At 38.2% G+C, this 21,067-nt stretch overlaps 1 protein-coding gene across 1 annotated transcript in view; it reads right to left on the reverse strand.

The window, feature by feature from the left end:
- Window positions 1–12,124: 12,124 nt before the first annotated feature.
- Window positions 12,125–21,067, reverse strand: part of angpt2b (angiopoietin 2b) — a 34,073-nt gene continuing 25,130 nt past the window's right edge. Inside the window, exons 7-8 of the mRNA XM_073822143.1 lie at window positions 13,961–14,091; window positions 12,125–12,786 (exon numbers count right to left, since the gene is read on the reverse strand). Of these exons, the coding sequence (XP_073678244.1) occupies window positions 12,626–12,786; window positions 13,961–14,091 (292 nt within the window). The 3' untranslated portion in view covers window positions 12,125–12,625. The remainder of the gene's footprint in view (window positions 12,787–13,960; window positions 14,092–21,067) is intronic.

Consider the following 21,067-nt stretch of genomic DNA (forward strand, 5'->3'; position numbering starts at 1 on the left):
CAGTAGGTGGCAAAACTGAGTTATCACTTAATCATTTATTCAGTTGATTCATTTGAAAGGCTGATTCTTTCAGGAACTAGGTAGGTGACTGTCTTTGTTAATGGGTAGTTGAATGATTAACTCAGATTTGTTTAAAAATGCTAATTCATTCATAAACAAAACATTGCTGTGTTTACTTGAAGATGAGAGCGACTCAGTTGTGACTTTAAAACTATTTTAAGGGAATATTGTTATAGTCAGATGATTTAAGTCACTTAATATGAACTTCTTGTTTATTGAACCCAATATCACATTTGCAAACTCCTCATTGCAGAGCTCATTTGTACAGTATTTAAAGAAACATGAACCAAAACAGCTTAAAATATAGAAATGTTTTGCTGCATACCAGTGCATACTGGACCACTTCAAGCACTAATTACAAGCATTTTTACACTGTGCAAGCACCAATGTTATACAAAGGTCAATAGAGCAGAATGTGACCTTGAGGACAATGTGCCCTTTTTTCTGTTTCGGGCAATTTGACGAAATTTAAAAAGGCCATGGCAAAACTTTTGAGTGTAAGCCTGAAATAGAATGATATCTCTCCCTTCATTTCTCCTCATTAAACACCCAAGGTCATTGAAATCACCGCTTGAGCCCCGAAGGGTTGCATCAGTCAGGAAACACATGCAGCAGCATGAGAGCACCACAAGGGGGGCAAAGGAGAGGCAGCGGTGTCCAATGGACGTATCATTGTCTGTCGCTGCATTGATGCGTCTGCACGTCTGATATCAGCCTAGCTTTTTAAATGTCAGGGCTGAAGGTGTTTGAATAAAACATCAGCCTGCCCGCTCCAGTTCATCTTCAGCTCAGCTTTCACGGCCGTGGGCATCTTCTAGTACTGACCTCTATCTGCATTGAGAGTCTGAGAGGTGTCACTTAAAACCCACCTTCTCTTCCAATGACCCTTTAACAGCCATCCCAAAGAGCCACTTTACTTTGCAAACAAACAATGAGACCTTGACCCCCTGCTCACCTTGATAGTACAGTTCATAAATACATAAATAAATGCATTTGTTCATTAAACGCAAACAAGCTCATCTTCACATGCATCTGGTTAATGATAAACAGACCATGTGTCTCTAAATATAGGATGTTCTCTATAATGATGAGTAATGATGGACAACATGGCCAATGCAGCCAAAGCTCATTACCTCTCTCGGGTCTAAGGTAACTGTGCATGTTAGCGCAGCGTGAGCTCACTGCTAATCATGACCATGGCCCAGCCCCTCTGTACTGTTGACAGTAATGACAGTAATGCACAGATCAGATGGCATCTGTGCAGAGGTGAAGTATGCGCAATGTGAAATGTTTCTTCTATGCTATAGAGAATGCAAGAATGTTACTCATTTGCCAGGCTTTGCACAACATGCATGACATATTTTCAATTTAATTACATGCATTTTTATACGGTAAGCATAATAGAATATTTTTCTTTACAAGTGCCAGTATTCAGTCTAAGGTAGTGTTTAAAGGGATAGTTCACCCAAAAATGAAAACTACCCCATGGTTTACTCACCCTCAAGCCATCCTAGGTGTATGTAGCTTTCTTCATTCAGACAAATATAATTGGAGTTATATTTAAAAAAATGCCCTGGCTTTTCCAAGCTTTATCCCAGCTAACAGGGAATGTTCCCACAACATTTATTAATGTTTTTTTTTTTTATGTATTTAATACTACAGGGCTGTTTAATGCTTAAATCTGATTGGCTGACGAACGTTCTGAAGATGTGCATTATTTTCAGGGAAACGCACGGCGAATGTAGTTCCAGGCAGCTCTTGACCACATTACATGTTTATATCACAGCGCCACACGATTTCAGTTATTCTAAAGGTCCTTACAGCCTAAAACAGCAAAATAACCAAAACCTACAAGGACGATGGCCAAACTAATAAATACAGTAAACAATAGGATAAAAACGACTGATTATTTCCATGTTTTTACCACATTTTATTATGTACGGAAAGCACATACTCTATTTCTCCCACTCTCTCTCTCCCTTGAAGATGCACACACATACAGTTTGCACACACGTTAGCATATGCGTTAAAGTTGTTAGCGCTGCTCTCACGAATAACAACTTAAAAACTACATAATAGTTCTCACAAGCGAGGTAACGACATCGTGGTCTTGAAGAAAATGAACTTAAAGTTTTACTATTAGTGGAAACACTGCTGCCGATCACTTTTGAGAGTCGCACAGGCTTGAGAGAGGTAATTCACCAGCTTAATCTCTCTCTCCCTCTCTCTTTCTGCCTGTCTGTCGGTCTGTCTAAACTTCATTATTAACTGCATTAGTTTGCTATCAAACGCTCAAATGTCGTTACAAAATGAAGTTTTGGAATTAGTAACGAAGGCACTGGATGAGCTGCGTAAGAAATGAATCCTACTCACAATTTTTAAGGACAAAAAAAGGACGAATGTCTTGAAATATATAATCTGATCGATGTCTTGGGGTGTGGAAACCGTAGTATAAGCGGAATAATTTACTTCGGTCTGTTGAACTGTACGAAAATTTTTCTAAGAATTCAACAGCCCGTCGTCAATTATTCCTTACTTATAGACGTTTTTCCTGAACACAGAAGTAAGTCCAACTCTTAACTGAAAGAATGCTTTGCATTTCCGGTCTGCATTGTTTCTAGTCAAATTAGGGTATATTCCGAGCTAATAAACTAATGTTAAACCTATTCAAATGTGTTTAAAAAGCACATGGCTCCATAGCGCCATCACTTGGCAATGTCGCAATGACCGTCATTTGTCAGTGCCTCACTTTAATGAGTGTGTAGATGACACGAAGCAGCGGACGTTAGCTACATTAAAAACAGATGGACGCTATTTGAATGGGTTCCTATGGAAACCGGAACAGAAAAGCATTCAATCTGACGTTAGAATTCGTAATGGCGGCACTCATCGTTTACTCAGGAAAAAGGTCTATAGGATGTTTTAATAACGTTATTAATGATTGATTTACATTCTCGTTACGTTAAGAGAAAACGGTCTTAGAACAACATTCTTGGAACGTACTTTTAATGCTATTTGTACATAATTGAGGTTCTTGTAATTTTAAGAGAAAACGGTTTTACAACAACAGTCTCGGAACGTACTTTTAATGTTATCTGTACACAATTGGGGTTCTTGTAATGTTAACAGAAAATTGTCCTAGAACAACAGTCTCGGAACTTTTATTTAATGTTATTTGTACGCGATTGAGGTTCTTGTAATGTTAAGAGAAAACGGTCTTAGAACAACAGTCACAGAACGTTCTTTTAATGTTATTATTTGTACACAATTAAGGTTCTTGAAATGTTAAGAGAAAATTGTCCTAGATCTAGAACAACAGTCATGGAAATTTCTTTTGATGTTATTTGTACGTGGTTGAGGTTCTCCTAATGTTAAGGGGAAATATTCTTATAACAACATTCTCGGAATGTTCTTTTAATGTTGTACACAATTGAGGTTCTTGTAATGTTAAGAGAAAATTGTCCTAGAACAACCGTCTCAGAACTTTGTTTTAATGTTATTTGTACATGATTGAGGTTCTCGTAATGTTAAGAGAAAACGGTCTTAGAACAACATTCTCAGAATTTTTTTTATGTTATTTGTACACGATTGAGGTTCTCATAATGGTAAGAGAAAACGTTCTTAGAACAACAGTCTTGGAACGTTTTTGATGTTATTTGTACACGACTGAGGTTCTCGTAATGTTAAGAGAAAACATTCTTATAACGACAGAACGTATTTGTATTTGTACGATTATAAGAATCATTTGTAAGAATTGAACTCCTGAATATAAACACCCATTCACAGCCATTATAAAACTTGGAAGAGCCATGGCATTTTTAAATATAACTCTGATTGTATTTGTCTGAAAGAAGAAATTCATATACGGCTTGAGGGTGAGTAAATTATTGGGTAATTTTAATTTTGGGGTGAACTTTTTACTTATGTAGAATGGACAAATTGTATTAATTATTTACTTTTTTCATGTCACATTGATACAATATATATTTTTTCATATATATTGTATCAATGTATCATTGGCAGTGTTTTGGACTTGTTTTGCCTTGTTTTGCCCTGGTTTCAGTTCCTGTTTCCATATTTGGTCATGTTCCTTTTCTTGTTAAGTTGATTGATTATTCTATGCACCTGTGCTTGTTAATTATCTCATTCATATTAGTTCCTATCTTTTCCTTTGTCCCTCGTCAAGTCTGCATACCATGTTTCTAGTTGTTTGTGGTTGCTTGCAAAGTTTCCTATGTTGTAGGTCTGCGTTCTTGTTTATTAAAGACGTTTTGAAGTTACTCAAGTCTCCTGCATTTTCCTGCAAGACGCAACGTGACAATCCTTGTTTTCTTAAATAAATAAATAAAAAAGCAGCAGAAGTGCTTTTAACACTGATAGTATTAGGAAAAAAATCAAACACAGCTTTGGTGAACATAAGAGACTTTCAAAATCTTTCTAAATCTTACCCACCCTTTTGGCAGTGTATATATACTACTCATTATTTTTATATGATATTTTATATGTGTATTATTGTGTCCTGGATGGAATCTCTAATGAAGATGAAAGAGGGGTAAAGGGCTCTATTTTTTCTTGACCCTCTGAAACTGAACACCCTAAATCCTTATTTGCTCTTCTTGCATTGAATATTTTTCCTGCTTAAAATAAAATATTCTCATTAACGGGAACAATGGCACACTGAAACCTAACAAAAATGTATGTGGCGCAGAAAGATCTGTCAAATGAGAATGTTCAAATTCATGAGCTGGTTTCCAAACGTCACTTCTATTTCTAGAAACAAGCTGGAAAGGGTCTGCTGAGCAATAGATTTCAGAGGCAGAACTTAGAATTGAGCAGTTTTCTGAAGTTTTCAACATCCATGCATCCAACTATTTTGAACTTTTAGGTTCATTCGTATAATTCTGACAAGTGTGCATTTGTGAGTTTAAGTTTGTGGCTGATGCTTTAACAAAGGATTATCATCAGATAAGAAAACAGACAGTCTTTTATTTAGTAGATGTCCAACTTTTTCCCTCCTGAAATGCATTAAATTAAAATGTATAAATGTCAAAGCAGCAATTAGCCCTAATTGTGCCTTCTGGATAAATTCACGATGTGAGTCATGGGCAGAGCGGATACGGACAGGGCCATTTGCAGTGCTTAAGGAAATAAAGGTTATTAAAATGCATTTCTAAATTAATTGTGATCGTTGGTTTTCTGCATTGAAATGATAAATGGCAAGCACAGATGTGAAGCATTATGAGCACAACATCAGCTGTGGGAATTACTGTACTGTGCATTTCAATTAGCGTAGTCTGCAGGACCCCGTTATATTCCATCCCGTCTTATTTTTCAACTAAAACTTGAATCTAAACGCAATGTTCCCTTTTTGCTGACATTTTGATTGACGGTTGGCGGTGTAGTGAATTTGAAGTTGACAAGCCCAAGGCTCAATGTACCCATTCAGTCGACAGAGCTACTTCATTGCATTCTTTTTTTTTTTTCATCTCTCAGCACACCGCAATGGAGACACCCAAGCACGACAGAAGAAAAATAACTTTTATTCCATAACACAGTTTTCCTCTGCTTCCCTGCGTCGGTTTCTCTCTCTCTTTCCCTGCCTCCTCCTTGCACACAGGAGGGAGCCAGTCAACAAGTAGCCAGGGGTCATAGCAACCATTTTATTTGCTCTTCATGTTCGCTCCTAATACATATGCTATTGGAAGAGGGGAGTTTAAAAAAAATAACTAAATAAATAATTAAACCTATTAACTCATGGCCTGCATTTCCCGTCGGAATCAAATATTTATTTTGTGCCCTGGGTCAAGTCTGTGCCTTGCTTTAATAGATTCTGTCATGATTTTTCACGCTTTTCCCTAAGTTCTCTTTGAGGTGGAAGAAGAAGACACCTCAGCTGTCAGGGTTGAGCTGGAGACTAAGTTCTAATTATACTAAAGCTTCAAGAAAGTAGGTTATTACATTTTTTAAAAAGTTTACTTTTTTAGATATTTACTTACATAAGTTCTGCTGCTATGATCATAAGCTAAACATGTACTGTATTTTTTCACAGTGTTGGGAAGGTTACTTTGGAATGTAATACAGATTACAGATTAGGCTACAGATTACAAATTGCTCTATTTAAAATGTAATAAGTAGTGTAACTATTTCAATTACTTTATTAATCATTTTCAAACATTTAAACCAGGCAGGGTTAACCTTACAGTAGTACGCAACATTGCAGTCAATGCTATTTTGGAAATAAATCAATAAAATCTGTAAACCTTTTGTAATCATTACATTTTCATAAGTAACTAATTTAATTACAGTCACAATTATTTTGTAATTAAATTACATGACTCCCTAACACTGTTGTGAGATTTTGACTTTTTTTCCCTTTTTTTTTTTTTTTGCACATAAAAAATACTAGAAATAAATTATTTAAAGTAAATGTCATGAAATCATTTTTGGGTAAAAATAAAAATAAAATCCTAGCAATGGACTATTCCAATTTTATTAATAATATTTAAAAAATGGAGTACTTCTGTTGGAGGGGAAAGAAATTATTCAACTTAATATTATTAATAATAATAATGTTTTTTGAGCAGCAAATCAGAATATTCGAATGATGTCTGAAGGATCATATGACACTGAAGACTGGAGTAATGATGCTAAAAATTCAGCTTTGAAATCACAGGAATAAATTACATTTTAAAATATATTCAAATAGAAAACAGTTAGTTTAAATAGTAAACATATTTCAGAATTTTACTGTTTTTGCTGTACTTTGGATCAAATAAATGCAGGCTTGGTGAGCAGAAGAGACTTCTTTAAAAAACACTCAAAGTTTTTGAATCTTACTGTTCAAAAACTTTTGACTGGTAGTGTATTTTATTTAATCCAATATTGGTTAATAACCGATATGGTACTGAAATAGTGCACAATGCAATATTGATGTATGCAAATATAATTACTGTATTTTTCATTAAATAAATGCAGCCTTGGAGACCATAAGATACTTTTTTCCCCTCCAAAACAATAAGAAGCTGATCAACTCCAAACTTTTAAACTAGTGCAATTCATATTTTATCTGTGAACAGATCCCTGATGATGTCTGCTGCACATAAACACATCTAGATTGCTATTTGCATCACCCAATCATCTTGTCAATATGGCAGAGTGCAGTGTGAACAGATTGTATTGTCGGTTTCCTTTCTGAAATGACACTTCAAAGTGCAGTCAAGGAGCCCCCACTCAAACTCATCTCGGCCCCTTCTAGCCCCCCTTGCAATTTGAATGCCTAGGTGTAAGCATTCTCCGCTTACATCCTCTTGAGAAAGACCCCTCCGTTTGGAATGACAACAGCAGAGTGCATATGCCAGAGTCGGTACTCTTTTATATGTAAATATGCTGTTAGAAACAATAAGCTCGAGTAAAATGAAATGGAATCAAGGTTAAACAAATGGAGTGGATGATTTACCACAATATAATGTTCGGTTCATTAGGTGCTGTTCTGAATAGCTCAACAAATTAACATCAAAACCTTAGAGTCGAGATGAAAACGACTGAAATGAATAAATACAATATTCTTCTTCTTTTTGCATATGCAACATAAGAGGACACCCCCACCACAGAGAAGGAAAGACCCTAGACTTTGAAGTGCTAATGGGTTAGATCATTACCCAGCCGGCGCTGACAGATGACTAGGTTTGCAGATGCATTCGCAACAATATGTTCTCTGTGTTTCAGCAACATTAACAAGCCCATTCTGATGGTCTTCCAGCGTTTTTTGACTTTCACTTGTTAGTGCACATATCATTAACAGATTTGTGATGCCTTGTGAGCAAGTATCTCACGATTCCCCCATCAATCGCCATTTTTCCAGCCCTTCATTCGGCCATCTGTTTGAGACAACGACATAAAAGAGTCGCCTCGCAATAGTTATGACTGACGTGCATAAGAAGTTACAACAAAAACAGCATGATAAGAGAGAAAAGGAAGAGCAGAGTGAGGACAAACTCCATATCAGTTCTGTAATCCAAATCCGCAGCTTCTGTTTGGTTCTGTCTGTGTCTCGAGTGCCTCCTGCTGGCAACAAGAAACATTTCATCTGCAAACATGATTAGACTGACAAGAAACATGCTACATGTAAACAAACTGAGAGGGAATGCAAAAACCGATCTTATTTTGCTGCTGAGCCATCAGTATCATACAGTCCCCTGGATTCATTATGGCACGTCCCTGACTTCACCTGTCTTCACATCCGGCCCGCCATGTGGAACTGAGGTCGGACAGAGATTTATGTGTGGAAGCTATGCACACCCTCCCTACTGAGTTTGCTTTCTTCTCCATTCTTGCTCAAGGAGATGATAAATTCTTGGAGGTGCTCAAAGGCTCTACTGGTGCGGAACCCCCTGTCAGTGTAGGGCATCTCATTTGCACACTGAACAACGATGGCATCAACAAATAATACACGCTCCAAGCCGAGGTTCATACCTGTTTTAAACCAGGAGGAGCCAGCTGTCCAGATTTCTCTTTAAACACAAATATGATGGAACCCCCCAAGCTTAACCCTCATTTCACCAGCAGTAATCTATCACAGCAGCTGCTGCTGCTGCTGCTGCTGCTCCTGGACCTGTAATAAAGTTGTGCTAGTTGTTATGGCACATGGGGGATGTCTTCATCCATCCATACATTTCTGGCAAATGGCTGGGAAATCAATGCAGAATCTCATGTGAAAGAGCACAGCAAAGTCTTCTCGCTCTCTGGCCACGGATGAATGGGGTTGTAGACCAGAGCATTAAATCATGACAGTAGTAGCATGGCTAAGTGCTGAGTGTGAACACAGGTCAGCAGGCCAAGAGAGCTGGCCTCTAAGAAGTGTTTTATAGGAGCAGCAGGAAGGTCCTTTATTGAATGATTCATCAAGCGATTGGCATAAAAAGCGGGGCTAATATAGACTCTTAACACGCTGTGTGGATGGTCAGCCTTCCGCAGCAGCTTTAAACCAAACCTGCTGCTTTTGCAATTATGAAAATGGCAGAGTGCAAGCGTAGACAACACCACGTTAATTACCTCATAGTGGATTTGAGGCTGTTTCCTGCATCGCGTTCCAGCAGAGATCCCACTGCTTCTGAGGACAAAATAAATCACATTTTACCTGAGTGTGAATTTGCAGTCTGTACTGAATTATTTAAAAAGAAGTGAACTTCAAAATAATGCCAAGAAATGTCTTTCTGTTGAGCTGTTGTCACAGGCTGAGTGAAACCAAACATATAGCCTATAGTGTGTCCAGGGTAGGAGTTCACTAATATGACTCCTCAAAGGCAGATCTTTTTAGTAAATCAAAAACACTCAGTGTGACGTGTAGTTGATTTCTGAATGAATGACTCTTCTGGAACAGTTCTTTTTAGTAAATCAAAAACATTCTGTTAATGAATCAAAAGTATACAATTTGACCAGTGTAACCTGACTCGTGAATGGCTCTTGTAGTGAATCAAAAACATGCACCACCTGCAGTTCAGTCTGATTCCCGAACGAATTATTCTCATGAACCGGTTCTTTTAAGTGAATCATGAAACATACAGTATAAACAGTAAAGTCTGATTCCCAAAATGAATGACTCTTAAGAACCAGTTCTTGTTCGTAAATCAAAAACCATGACCAGTGTAATCAAATTTCCAAATAAATGACATTTATGACCCAGTTCTTTCAAGTGATTCAAAAACTTACAACATGATTCCAAAATGAACCAGTTATTTTGAGTGAATCAGAAACGTACAGTGTGAAGAGTATACAGTAGCCTAGTCTGATTCCCAAAAAAATTACCCTTAACAAGTGGATCCTGTTTGTAAATCAAAAACCATGACCTGTGTAATCAAATTCGAGAATAAATGACACTTGACCCAGTGACCCATGTACAACATGATTCTCGAATGAATGAGTCTTCTAAGCCATTTCTTGTAACGAATTAAAAACATGCACCGCTACCAGTGTAGTCTAATAACCAAATTAATGATTCATTTTAAACCAGTTCTTTTTAGTGGATCAAAAACATACAGTGTGATCAGTGTAGTCTAATTTCTAAATGACTCTTGGGAACCAGTTCTTGTTTGTGAATCAAAAACCAATGACCGATGTAATCAAATTCCAAAATCAATGGCACTTATGACCCAATTCTTTGAAGTGATTCAAAATCCTACAACATGATTCCCAGATGAATGACTCCATCAAACCTGTTAATGAATCAAAAGTATAAAATTTGATCACCTGACTCGCAAATGAATGACTCTTCTGAACCAGTTATTTTTTAGTGAATCAAAAACATACATGTCATGAGTTTAGTCTGTTTTCCAAACAAAGTATTCTAATAAACCGGTTATTTTGAGTGAATTAAAAACATACAGTGCAAACAGTATAGTCTGATTCCCAAATGAATGACTCTTAAGAACCAGCTCTTGTTTGTGAATCAAAAACCATAACCAGTGTAAGCAAATTCCCGAATAAATTACACTTATGACTCAGTTACAAGATTCTTGAGTGACTCTTACAAACCTGTTAAAGAATCAAGAGTATACAATTTGAAAAAAGTATACAACCTGACTCCCTAACGAATGACTCTTCTACGCCGTTTCTTTTAGTGAATCAAACACATAAACCACAACCAGTGTCGTCTCATTCCTGAATGAATGACTCTTCTGAACTGGTTCTTTTTAGTGAATCCAAAACATTCACGCTTTGAGTTTAGTCTGATTTCTAAATGAATTATTCTTGTGAATTTGATCACTGATTCCCAAATTAATGAATAGGTTAAGAACTGGTTCTTGTTTGTGAATTAAAAACCATGACCAGTGTAATTAAATTCCCGAATAATTTACACTTATTGTCCGGTTCTTTTAAGTAATTCAAAAACTTACAACATGATTTCCAAATGAATGACTCCTACAAACCTGTTAATAAATCAAAAATATACAATTTGACCAGTGTAACCTTACTCGTGAATAAATGACTCTTCTAAACTGGTTCTTTTAGCGAATCAAAAACATATACCGCAACCAGTGTAGTCTGATTACCGATTAAATGTCTCTTCTGAACCGGTTCTTTTTAGTGAATCAAAAACAAACATGCCATGAGTTTGGTATGATTCCCAAATGAATTATTCGCATGAACCGGTTATTTTGAGTGAACAGTATACAGTCGTCTGAAAAAAAAACAAAAAACATGACCACTGTAATCAAATATTCAAATAAATGACACTTGACCCAGTGATCAAAAAACTTACAACATGATTCTCGAATTAATGAGTCTTCTAAGCCATTTCTTTTAGCGAATCAAAAACATACACCGCAACCAGTGTAGTCTGATCAAATACCCAAATAAATGTCAGTTATGACCCAATTCATCAAGTCTTTCATCACCCAGTCCTTTCAAGTGATTCAAAAACTTACAACATGATTCTAAATGAATGACTCCATCAAACCTGTTAATGAATCAAAGTTATACAATATGCACCACAACCAGTGTAGTCTGATTCTCGAATGAATGACTCTTCTGAACCTTTCCAAATGAATGACTCTTAAGAGCCAGTTCTTGATTGTGAATCAAAAAACCATGACCAGTGTAATCAACATGATTCCCAAATAAACGACTCCTACAAACCTGTTAATGAATCAAAAGTGCACAGTTTGACCAGTACACCTTCTAAGGTTTCTTTTAGCAAAGCAAAAACATAAACACCTCGCAACCAGTATTCTTATAAGCTGGTTCTTTTTGCACAGTTCTCAAATGTATGAGTAGTTTAATGAAAAGTTGAAACAGATAACTTACCTGTTTGAATCAGTCGATGAATCCTTCACTTCACACAGTTAAACTAATTTACTGAATCAATATTTGTCTCATACAGTGCTTAACTGCAAGTTATTCATAAGTTATTATTTTCAGTCACATCAGTTTCACATTCTTTTTTGCTAAACATACATTTAACATATTACACATTTACATATCATTAAACATATACGTTTGTAATGGAATAAGGAATATTCCTATATTGTATGGAAGGTTGGAACAAAATTCTATAGGAAAGCCTGAATTGATGTCTGTTGTTTTATTACAAATATAAATTTATAATGAAAGGTATGCTTATAAAACATACACCTGTTTCAGTGTCTTGAGCATTTTTATAGAGGTATTCTCTCTTACACCCTTTACAAGCACTAGAATGGAAGAAGAAATCTCAGGAGAGCTGATGTTCCACTTGATGGAGAAGGAGGATAGGTTAGTGTTTTACCAGACAGACACTGGGCTCAAACATCAACTACAAATGTGAGCACTGATCAGCCATTCCAGTTCATTGCATTTTACATTGGAAGAGCTTTGCTATACAGGGAGATAAAACATTTATGGTGCAATTTGTGTCTGTTTCGCCAGACTAAACAAACAAAACGGAGACAGATTGAATGGCTACAATGACATGGGCACAAGCTGTCCAATGCTCAAGTTGTCCATAATTTTCACTGATGTCACCATCTTGTTTGGATGATTTGGCTGTCAGTAAAGTCAAATGGGTCCACTGGTGAGTCTCTTCCTGCTTTTAGAAGTCCACAGGCCGTATCATCATTGTGGTCATGGTCGCCATCCAGCTCGGCCCTTTCCAGTAGTACCACTTTATACTGTTATACCGTATCACATTTGAGCTTCCCGAATAGTATATCCCATTGAGATTAGACGGTCCGCAAGCTTCAAACCACCACCCTGCAGTGACAAAGGGCAAGTGATTTCAGTTATTTCATGATTGGTTTAAGTTTCCTTAACAAGTCTTAATATTTAGGTCTAATCAATCAGATTTTAATATATAGGCTTTGTAAATTCAGACTCTGTCAGAAAGTATCTGCAAAGGACTCAGTAGAAGTGCATCACACTGACTTGGCATTGAGATAAAATAGCAGATATGCTTCACATTTGATCAAATATTTTTTACACAACCTTCTACTGTTTTGATTTATTGTAAGCAGCAGACAAGGGATGGATTCATGGGTGATTTACGAGTTACTTTTACCTGCTGGAGTTAAGAAGGGAACTTGGTTCGAGCACCGCTGATCGGTGCCTCTGCTTAACTTTAGTAAAGAGTGTCTAAAGTTTTTTTTTTTAACAAGGCCCCTGATCACATCAGCCCAACCTTCAGAGTTTGTACAACATATTGCAGTGAGGATTGTTTTGTGGTTCTGTCAGGGTGTAATGCAGGCTTTAGAAAAAGGCTGCTGTCAAAGTATAAGACACCACCAACCTACCAGACTAACACTGGTGGACCATACCAATAAAATGGTAAAAAAAAGTTCAACCTTAATGTTATGAAGCTACAAGAATACTTTTTGTACTCAAAGAAAACAAAAATAATGACTTTATTCAACCCGGATGCAATGCACCTTTTTTTCAAGCAGTAAAACACACACCCACGCATTATGGTACTCTCGTGAATGAATTTGTTTCCTTTGCATACAAAAAGTATTCTTGTAGATTCATAACATTACGGTTGACCCACTGATGTCACATGGACTATTTAAATAATGTTCTTACTACCCTTCTGAGCCTTGAACATGTCGGTTGCATTGCTGTGTATGCAGGGTCAGAAAGCTCTTGGATTTAATCAAAAATATCTTAATTTGTGTTCCAGAAATGAACAAAGGTCTTACAGGTTTGGAATGACATGAGGGTGAGTAATTAATAACTGGATTTTCATTTGTGGGTGAACTACTACTTTAAGTCAAGTAAATGTGAGCTGTACTTTCTTTCTCAGCTACCATGGAAATACCTGATATTTGTAGATAATTGTAGTTCTTGTCTTGGCTGATGTTCAAAAATTGTTTTCCATTATATGCAATTTTATAATTATGTACAATGATACATAGAAAGAATGTAAATGTGATACCTCCCGTGGCCATCTGAGCACACTTGCAGCTGCACTGGTCGTTGTCCTGATCCTTAGTGCTGAACAGGGTTCCTGAGTGGGTAAGACTACTGGTGCGTCCAGCTGTACCACCGAAACCACTTACATGAAGACTGGAGAAGAAAAAAAATGGAATATTTCAACATATGGATGGATATGAAATATACTGTATAATATGCAACAGTTTTTTTTTTTTTTTGTTTGTTTTTTGCCGCAAACCAACAAATATGGCGATCCCCTTGTGAGGGACCCCATATATAAAATAAAGGCAGATATAAATGCTACCTATAAATGCTAAATGTATTAAAATTAGGGCTGTCAATCGATTAATTTTTTTTTTTTTTAATCGCGATTAATCACATGGTTGTCATGAGTTAACTCGCGATTAATCACACATTTTTATCTGTTCTAAATGTACCTTAAATTAATACTTTTTAAAGTTTTTAAAACTCTAATCAACATTGGCATAGACAAATATGGATGCTTTAAGCAAATATGTGTTTATTATCAGTGAAACCATTCTCGACATGAAGACTAACTTGTTTCAAATGTCATAGATGTTTTTCAAATAACTTGTTCATGTCTATTAGACACATGAAAAAAAGAACATAGAAACACCAAGTTCCCATTACTTCTTGTCACGTGAGAGATGCTGAGAGATGAGGTCAGGGTCCAAAATGCAGGGAAGGTAATTTTAATTAAACAATAAACAAACAAACAAACAAACAAACAAACAAAAGGCCAACACGGCACAACACGACTTGAAAATACAAAGTAAACAGAACTAAAACACGAGCAAGGAAAACAGAGATCAGGAGCGTGAGAAACAGACATACGAAGACAATGCAGCCAGAAAGAGCAGTGAGCCATGAGAGTTCTTATAGACCAGATAATAGTGAGCAGGTGTGAGTGAAATCAGTGCTAATGACAAGACAGGAGTGAACAATCAGGGAAGTGCAGTGCAAGGGGAACAGCGACCTCAGGTGGCTGAGGGAAACCCCACAGCCCAGATCATGACAGTACCCCCTCCCCACGGAACGGCTTCCAGACGTTCCACAAGTCTGGAGGGAGGAGGAACGGGGGAAGGCGAATCAGGGGGAGGGATGGCGGGCCAGGCCCGTGCAGCACAGTCACCGCCGCGTCAGGAACAGAAAGCGCGTCAAGAACAGAGATCGTGGTCTCCGGCGCGTCAGGCGCAGAGATAGCGGTCACCGCCGCGTCCGGAACAGAGAGTGCGGTTGCCTCCGCGTCAGGAACAGAGAGCGCAGTCGCCGCCGCGTCAGGAACGGAAAGCGCGGTCACCTCCACGTCCGGAACAGAAAGCGCGGTCAGGGCCGCGTCAGGAACAGAGAGCGCGGTCACCGCCGCGTCCGGAACAGAAAGCGTGGTCAGGGCCGCGTCAGGAACAGAAACAGCGGTCGTCTCCGCGTCAGGAACAGAGACAGCGGTCGCTGCCGCGTCTGGAACGGAGATAGCGGACACCGCCGCGTCAGGCACGGAAATAGCGGACACCGCCGCGTCGGGCACCGAGATAATGGACACCGCCTCGTCAGGAACAGAGATAGCGGACACCGCCGCGTCAGGCACGGAGATAGCGTTCACTGCCGCGTCAGGAACCGAGATCGCGGACACCGCCACGTCAGGCACGGAGATAGCGGACACCGTCGCGTCAGGCACAGAGATAGCGGCCACCGCCGCGTCAGGAACGGAGATAGCGGACACCGCCGCATCAGGAACGGAGATAGCGGACACCGCCGCGTCAGGCATGGAGACAGCGGACACCGCCGCGTCAGGCACAGAGATAGCGGACACCGCCATGTCAGGAACAGAGGGCGTGGTCACCTGCGCGTCAGGAACGGAGTTAACGGACACCGCCGTCTCCCCATGGAAGAGCCTCTCCGCCCCCACCTCAAAGCAGGGACGCATCCGCGCAGTCTCGGCCCTACAAGCGTCCATCTCAGCCAGGCAGGCGTAGATAAATTCAAATCGAGCGGCCGACGCCGCCTCAAAAGACATCCCCCCCGTCTCGGGAACAGAACGGGGGGACGCCGCCGACTTGAAAAAAAAAATTCCTCCCCGCTGGACCCATCTGTGCTGGCTGCATTCTGTCACGAGGAACAGAGAGATGCTGAGAGATGAGGTCAGGGTCCAAAATGCAGGGAAGGTAATTTTAATTAAACAATAAACAAACAAACAAACAAACAAAAGGCCAACACGGCACAACACGACTTGAAAATACAAAGTAAACAGAACTAAAACACGAGCAAGGAAAACAGAGATCAGGAGCGTGAGAAACAGACATACGAAGACAATGCAGCCAGAAAGAGCAGTGAGCCATGAGAGTTCTTATAGACCAGATAATAGTGAGCAGGTGTGAGTGTAATCAGTGCTAATGACAAGACAGGAGTGAACAATCAGGGAAGTGCAGTGCAAGGGGAACAGCGACCTCAGGTGGCTGAGGGAAACCCCACAGCCCAGATCATGACACTTCTCTTTCTTTGCACTGAGCAATTTACTTCCACAAGCCTGTTTATATTATTTGCCGGACAGGGCATCTCACTTCTTCTGAACAAGCAAAATCTACATTTATTATTACATTTCTTTGCCTCTCGGTGCCCACATACTGTAATCTGATGCAGCCAAGTTCTCAACAAATCTGTTTCCATTGTTTTGATTTAGTATTTCTGTTATCAGACAATCAAAGTAATATGAAATAATAACTGAAAAAAATCCTGAATTATGATCATGATTCAATCACTGAAAAGAATCATTTACCGGCATCTGGACATTAGTCACTATTCCCTGCATTATTATCGTTGTTTTTAACTTCCTGTTTGAATGCCTTCAGGATCCTTTGACTTTTTAGGAGTTTACCCATTTAAATTTATGTGATCGCAAAAACCTTCTTCTTTTTTTTTTATGTATTGTTTTGGTTATAATGTACTGATTGGAGAGCCTGGTCTCATGAAAATGCGCACTAGCACGACTTTCTGTTTCTATTTGGCGTGCTATTAATAAGCTGAAATTAACTTTGGGGTGCATAGGCTATGATATGAATGTGTTTGACGTGCATATAATACGCCGTTTTCGCATGCATACTCGTATATGGCTTTACGCATCAACTCCACAGCACCAATCCTAACGTAGACCGACTCCGCTTGCATTCATTAAATATGCCAGAAGTGCCGGTACGCACGAAAAAGTGCAAGTACGCAAAAGGATAAAATACAGAAGTGCTTGCGTACCGGCCCACTTCAAGCACTGGAATGAACATAACATCTGTTTTAACTGAAAGCGTCGCTCCTCTGCCGCTCGCTGAACAGAGCAGACGCAGATATAAAGAGAGGGAGGTGTGCGCGCATTGGGATACCTCGCGCTCGTTCAGTAAAACCGGAGAGACTTATTAGGTTTGTCCAATTATGTGTTTATGTATTGTTGCTAGACACTTTTCACTAGGTTAGCAACATTGTGCATCAATTTCTTTAACTATGGGCTAGGTAGTGGGTCAAACAGAAAATGCGCGCTGCTTTAATCGCGCGTTAATAAAATTAGTGCCGTTAAAATGAATTTGCGTTAACGCGCTATTAACACGTTAATTTTGACAGCCCTAATTAAAATACCTTTTTTTTTGCAAGACTTTCTATTCAAAGAATCCTTAAAAAAATATGTCCGTTTCCACAAAAAACTGTTTAAATATCGATAATAATAATAATAAATGTTACACAAGCACTAAATCAGCATATTGGAATGATTTCTGAAGGATCACGTGTCAATGAAGACTGGAGTAATGATGATAAAAATTTTGTTTTGCTATCACAAGAATAAACTGTATTTTAAAACATACAGTATTCAACTTGAGTAACATTATTGTAATTATATTTCCACAGTATTACTGTTTTACAGGACATTCTGCCATAATTCCAGTTTGTATCTAGCATATACAGTTGAGGTCAAAGGTTTACATACACTTTGCAGAATCTGCAAAATGTTAATTATTTTGCCAAAATAAGAGGGATCATACAAAATGCATGTTATTTTTTTATTTAGTACTGACCTGAATAAGATATTTCACATTAAAGATGTTTACATATAGTCCACAAGAGAAGATCGTTGAATTTATAGAAATTACTTAATTCTGTCAGCTGTTTTTTTTTTTTTTTTTGTTGTTGTTGTTGTTGTTGTTGTTGTTGTTTAGTCATGAGTCCATTGTTTGTCCTGAACAGTTAAATCACCTGAAAATCCTTCAGGTCCCACAAATTCTTTGGTTTTTCAACATTTCTGTGTACTTGAACCCTTTCCAACAATGACTGTATGATTTTGAGATCCATATTTTCAAACTGAGGACAACTGAGGGACTCATATGCAACTATGACAGAAGTTTCAAACACTCACCGATGCTCAAAAAACCCCTCAGATGTATTAAGAGCCAGGGGTGTAAACTTTTGAACAGAATGAAGATGTGTACATTTTTCTAATTTTGCCTAAATATCCTATTTTTTCATTTAGTACTGCCCTTCTGAATCTACAAAAGACACTTACATGTCGCCCAGAAGACAAAATAAGTAAAATTTATCCTGATCTTCAAATTCAAAAAGTTTTCACCCCTGAGCTCTTAATGCATTGTGTTTCCTTCTGAAGCATTAGTGAGCATTTGAACTTTCTTATTTTGGTAAAATAATTAACATTTTGCAGATGCAAGGTGTATGTAAACTTTTGACCTCAATTGTATGTTACATTCAAAGGGCATTAAAGTGTGCAGGTAATGAATTTAAATTACAGTGCCATATTATGTAATGACGCTGCAGGCACTGCAATCAGTGAATGAATGTTCTGAAGCAAAGTAAGTTTCAATGGATTTCATGTGTTCAGGGAGTAGGGAGCAATAACACTGTGTAGGGACCATGTTAATCGGAACACAGTTGCATGGAGCTCTATTCTAATGAGCTGATGATCTGAATCAGGTGTGTTAAATAAGAGAGACTTGCAAAATATGCTAAGCGGGGAGTCTCAACTACTGGAATTAAGAACTTCTGTGGAAGTCTATGACAAAATGTGTGCCAGTAAAAGTGTGTTGCAACTACCTTCTTTTTTTTGCAACTTCTTGTATGTCAAGTTCGAGCATTAGCTTGCTTAATCAGCTCAGACACATATCCTGCTTTAGATAAATTAACTTAAATATACACAAAGGATCACTGTACACTGTTTTTTATTTTCTTTTTACATAATCAGATGAAAGCGTCTACATCTATTACATCCACTGTTAACCCCAGTAATTGGACCGGCTGCAAGCCTGTATAAGATATTCCTAAGTGATTTATCTTTGTCTCTTTCTTATTTCAGAAAGCCCTAAGACTCATTAATGTGAATTCCAAAGATATTCAGCCTTCATTATCCACAATCCATTGTTGATGATGTCTCACCAGGAAGGATTGCGAACACACTGCGCCAGAGAAAGGACCACACAGCTAGGGACTGCAGGAGATAGTGTTGGCAAGACACATTTTTGCACCATAGGTTGCTTGGCTGGTTAATCCCAAACGGGCCCAACACCCTCGAGACCATGCCAGGATTCTCAGCTCGCTAATAAAACGCACACTTACCATATGAGGTAAACTAGAAAACAAACATGGTGGGATTTGGCAAGTGTTTGTTTAGCATTTTTCCTACCTGTTTACACGCACACAAACACATATTGGCGTTTCCATCTGATTCCATTGCTGCAACACTCTCCCATTCTAGAGTTGTATTCCAAATCATTTATTTCGAGTTAAATTTAATATTTCTGGTTCTGGTTCATTCACCGTATAAGTATGCCCACAAGCAATGCTGCATGTTTAATTGCATCCCTTAAGAGAGGTGTGAGATTTGTCTAACTCGGCAGTTTTCTGGCAAAGCTTCATGCTTGAAATTGTTTGCCCTGTTTCTCTTTTGTAGGCAGATCTGCTTCTGGGATTGCAGACCAGAAGCAATAGGGATGCTGGGAGAAATAGTACATTACCCTAAATGTAACTCATCATTTTGACTTATGGACATAATCAAGTGTTTCTTATGCCAGAAAAATGACAAAAGCCAAAAAAGAAAGTAAATGTGCCAATAATGTACTGAAAATGTAATTCACACTGCAAATTCAAATTAAGTCCTAATCAGATTCTGAACTCTGAACATATTTGAACATATTCTACTTAAATCACGCACAATATTTAAAATAAACAGCATTGCTCCCCCCAGTTCAGTTCAGCTCAGCCTGACTAATACATAGAATAAAACACAGATGGGGTGAAAAAGCTGAAACACTGGAGATTTTATCTTCTGATAATTTGTTTTTCCAAATTCACTTTTATCCACATAGGTGTCATTTACGGTGGAGACATGGCTGACCAAGGACGATTTTATACCTAGCACTTTGTGAAATAGCTCACGTCTGAGATGCTAATACGTGGGCAGGAGTTTTCAATTTGTGAGTGGGTATTATAATGAGTCTGGTGCTGGAATTCATCATTTTTTATGTTTTGTTGAGTGATTTTTGCAGTTGCGATCAGTGGAGGGAAGCGTTTGGCGGGAATGTTCTCTACCGCACGCTGTTCAGCCACCTCCTTTTCACTTTCCACTGCTTGTTATCTGTTCCAGTTAAATCACTAAACAAAATTGTAACCAAATGTTTTCCTGTTTCTGATTTTGGTTTCAAATAAAAGGTTATGTTAGGGAACCCCTCACAGCAAAAACACTGCCATTAGACCAATCATATCTGACCCTAAGTTTATCTGAAATAAACAGAAATGGTTGGAAAAATAATGTTTCCTTAAATAATTGTGTAGAGAAGTTGTGCATGTCAAAACCAACCCAAAAGCAACTCAATGTGCAATTGAAATTGGTTTAAAAGATTTTTAAAGAAATGGTTTTCCCAAAAATAAAAGTCTGTCATTAATTATTCACCCTCATGCCGTTACAAACCAGTAAGACCTTTCTGAAGCTTTCTGACCCGGCATAGACACGGGCATTGTTAAAACAGTCCATGTGACATTGTTATTTTTGTTTTCTTTGCACACAAAACTGATATCACATGGACTATTTTAACAGGTCTTACTTGTT

Source organism: Garra rufa, chromosome 17, assembly GCF_049309525.1.
Source record: "Garra rufa chromosome 17, GarRuf1.0, whole genome shotgun sequence".
NCBI lineage: Eukaryota > Metazoa > Chordata > Actinopteri > Cypriniformes > Cyprinidae > Garra > Garra rufa.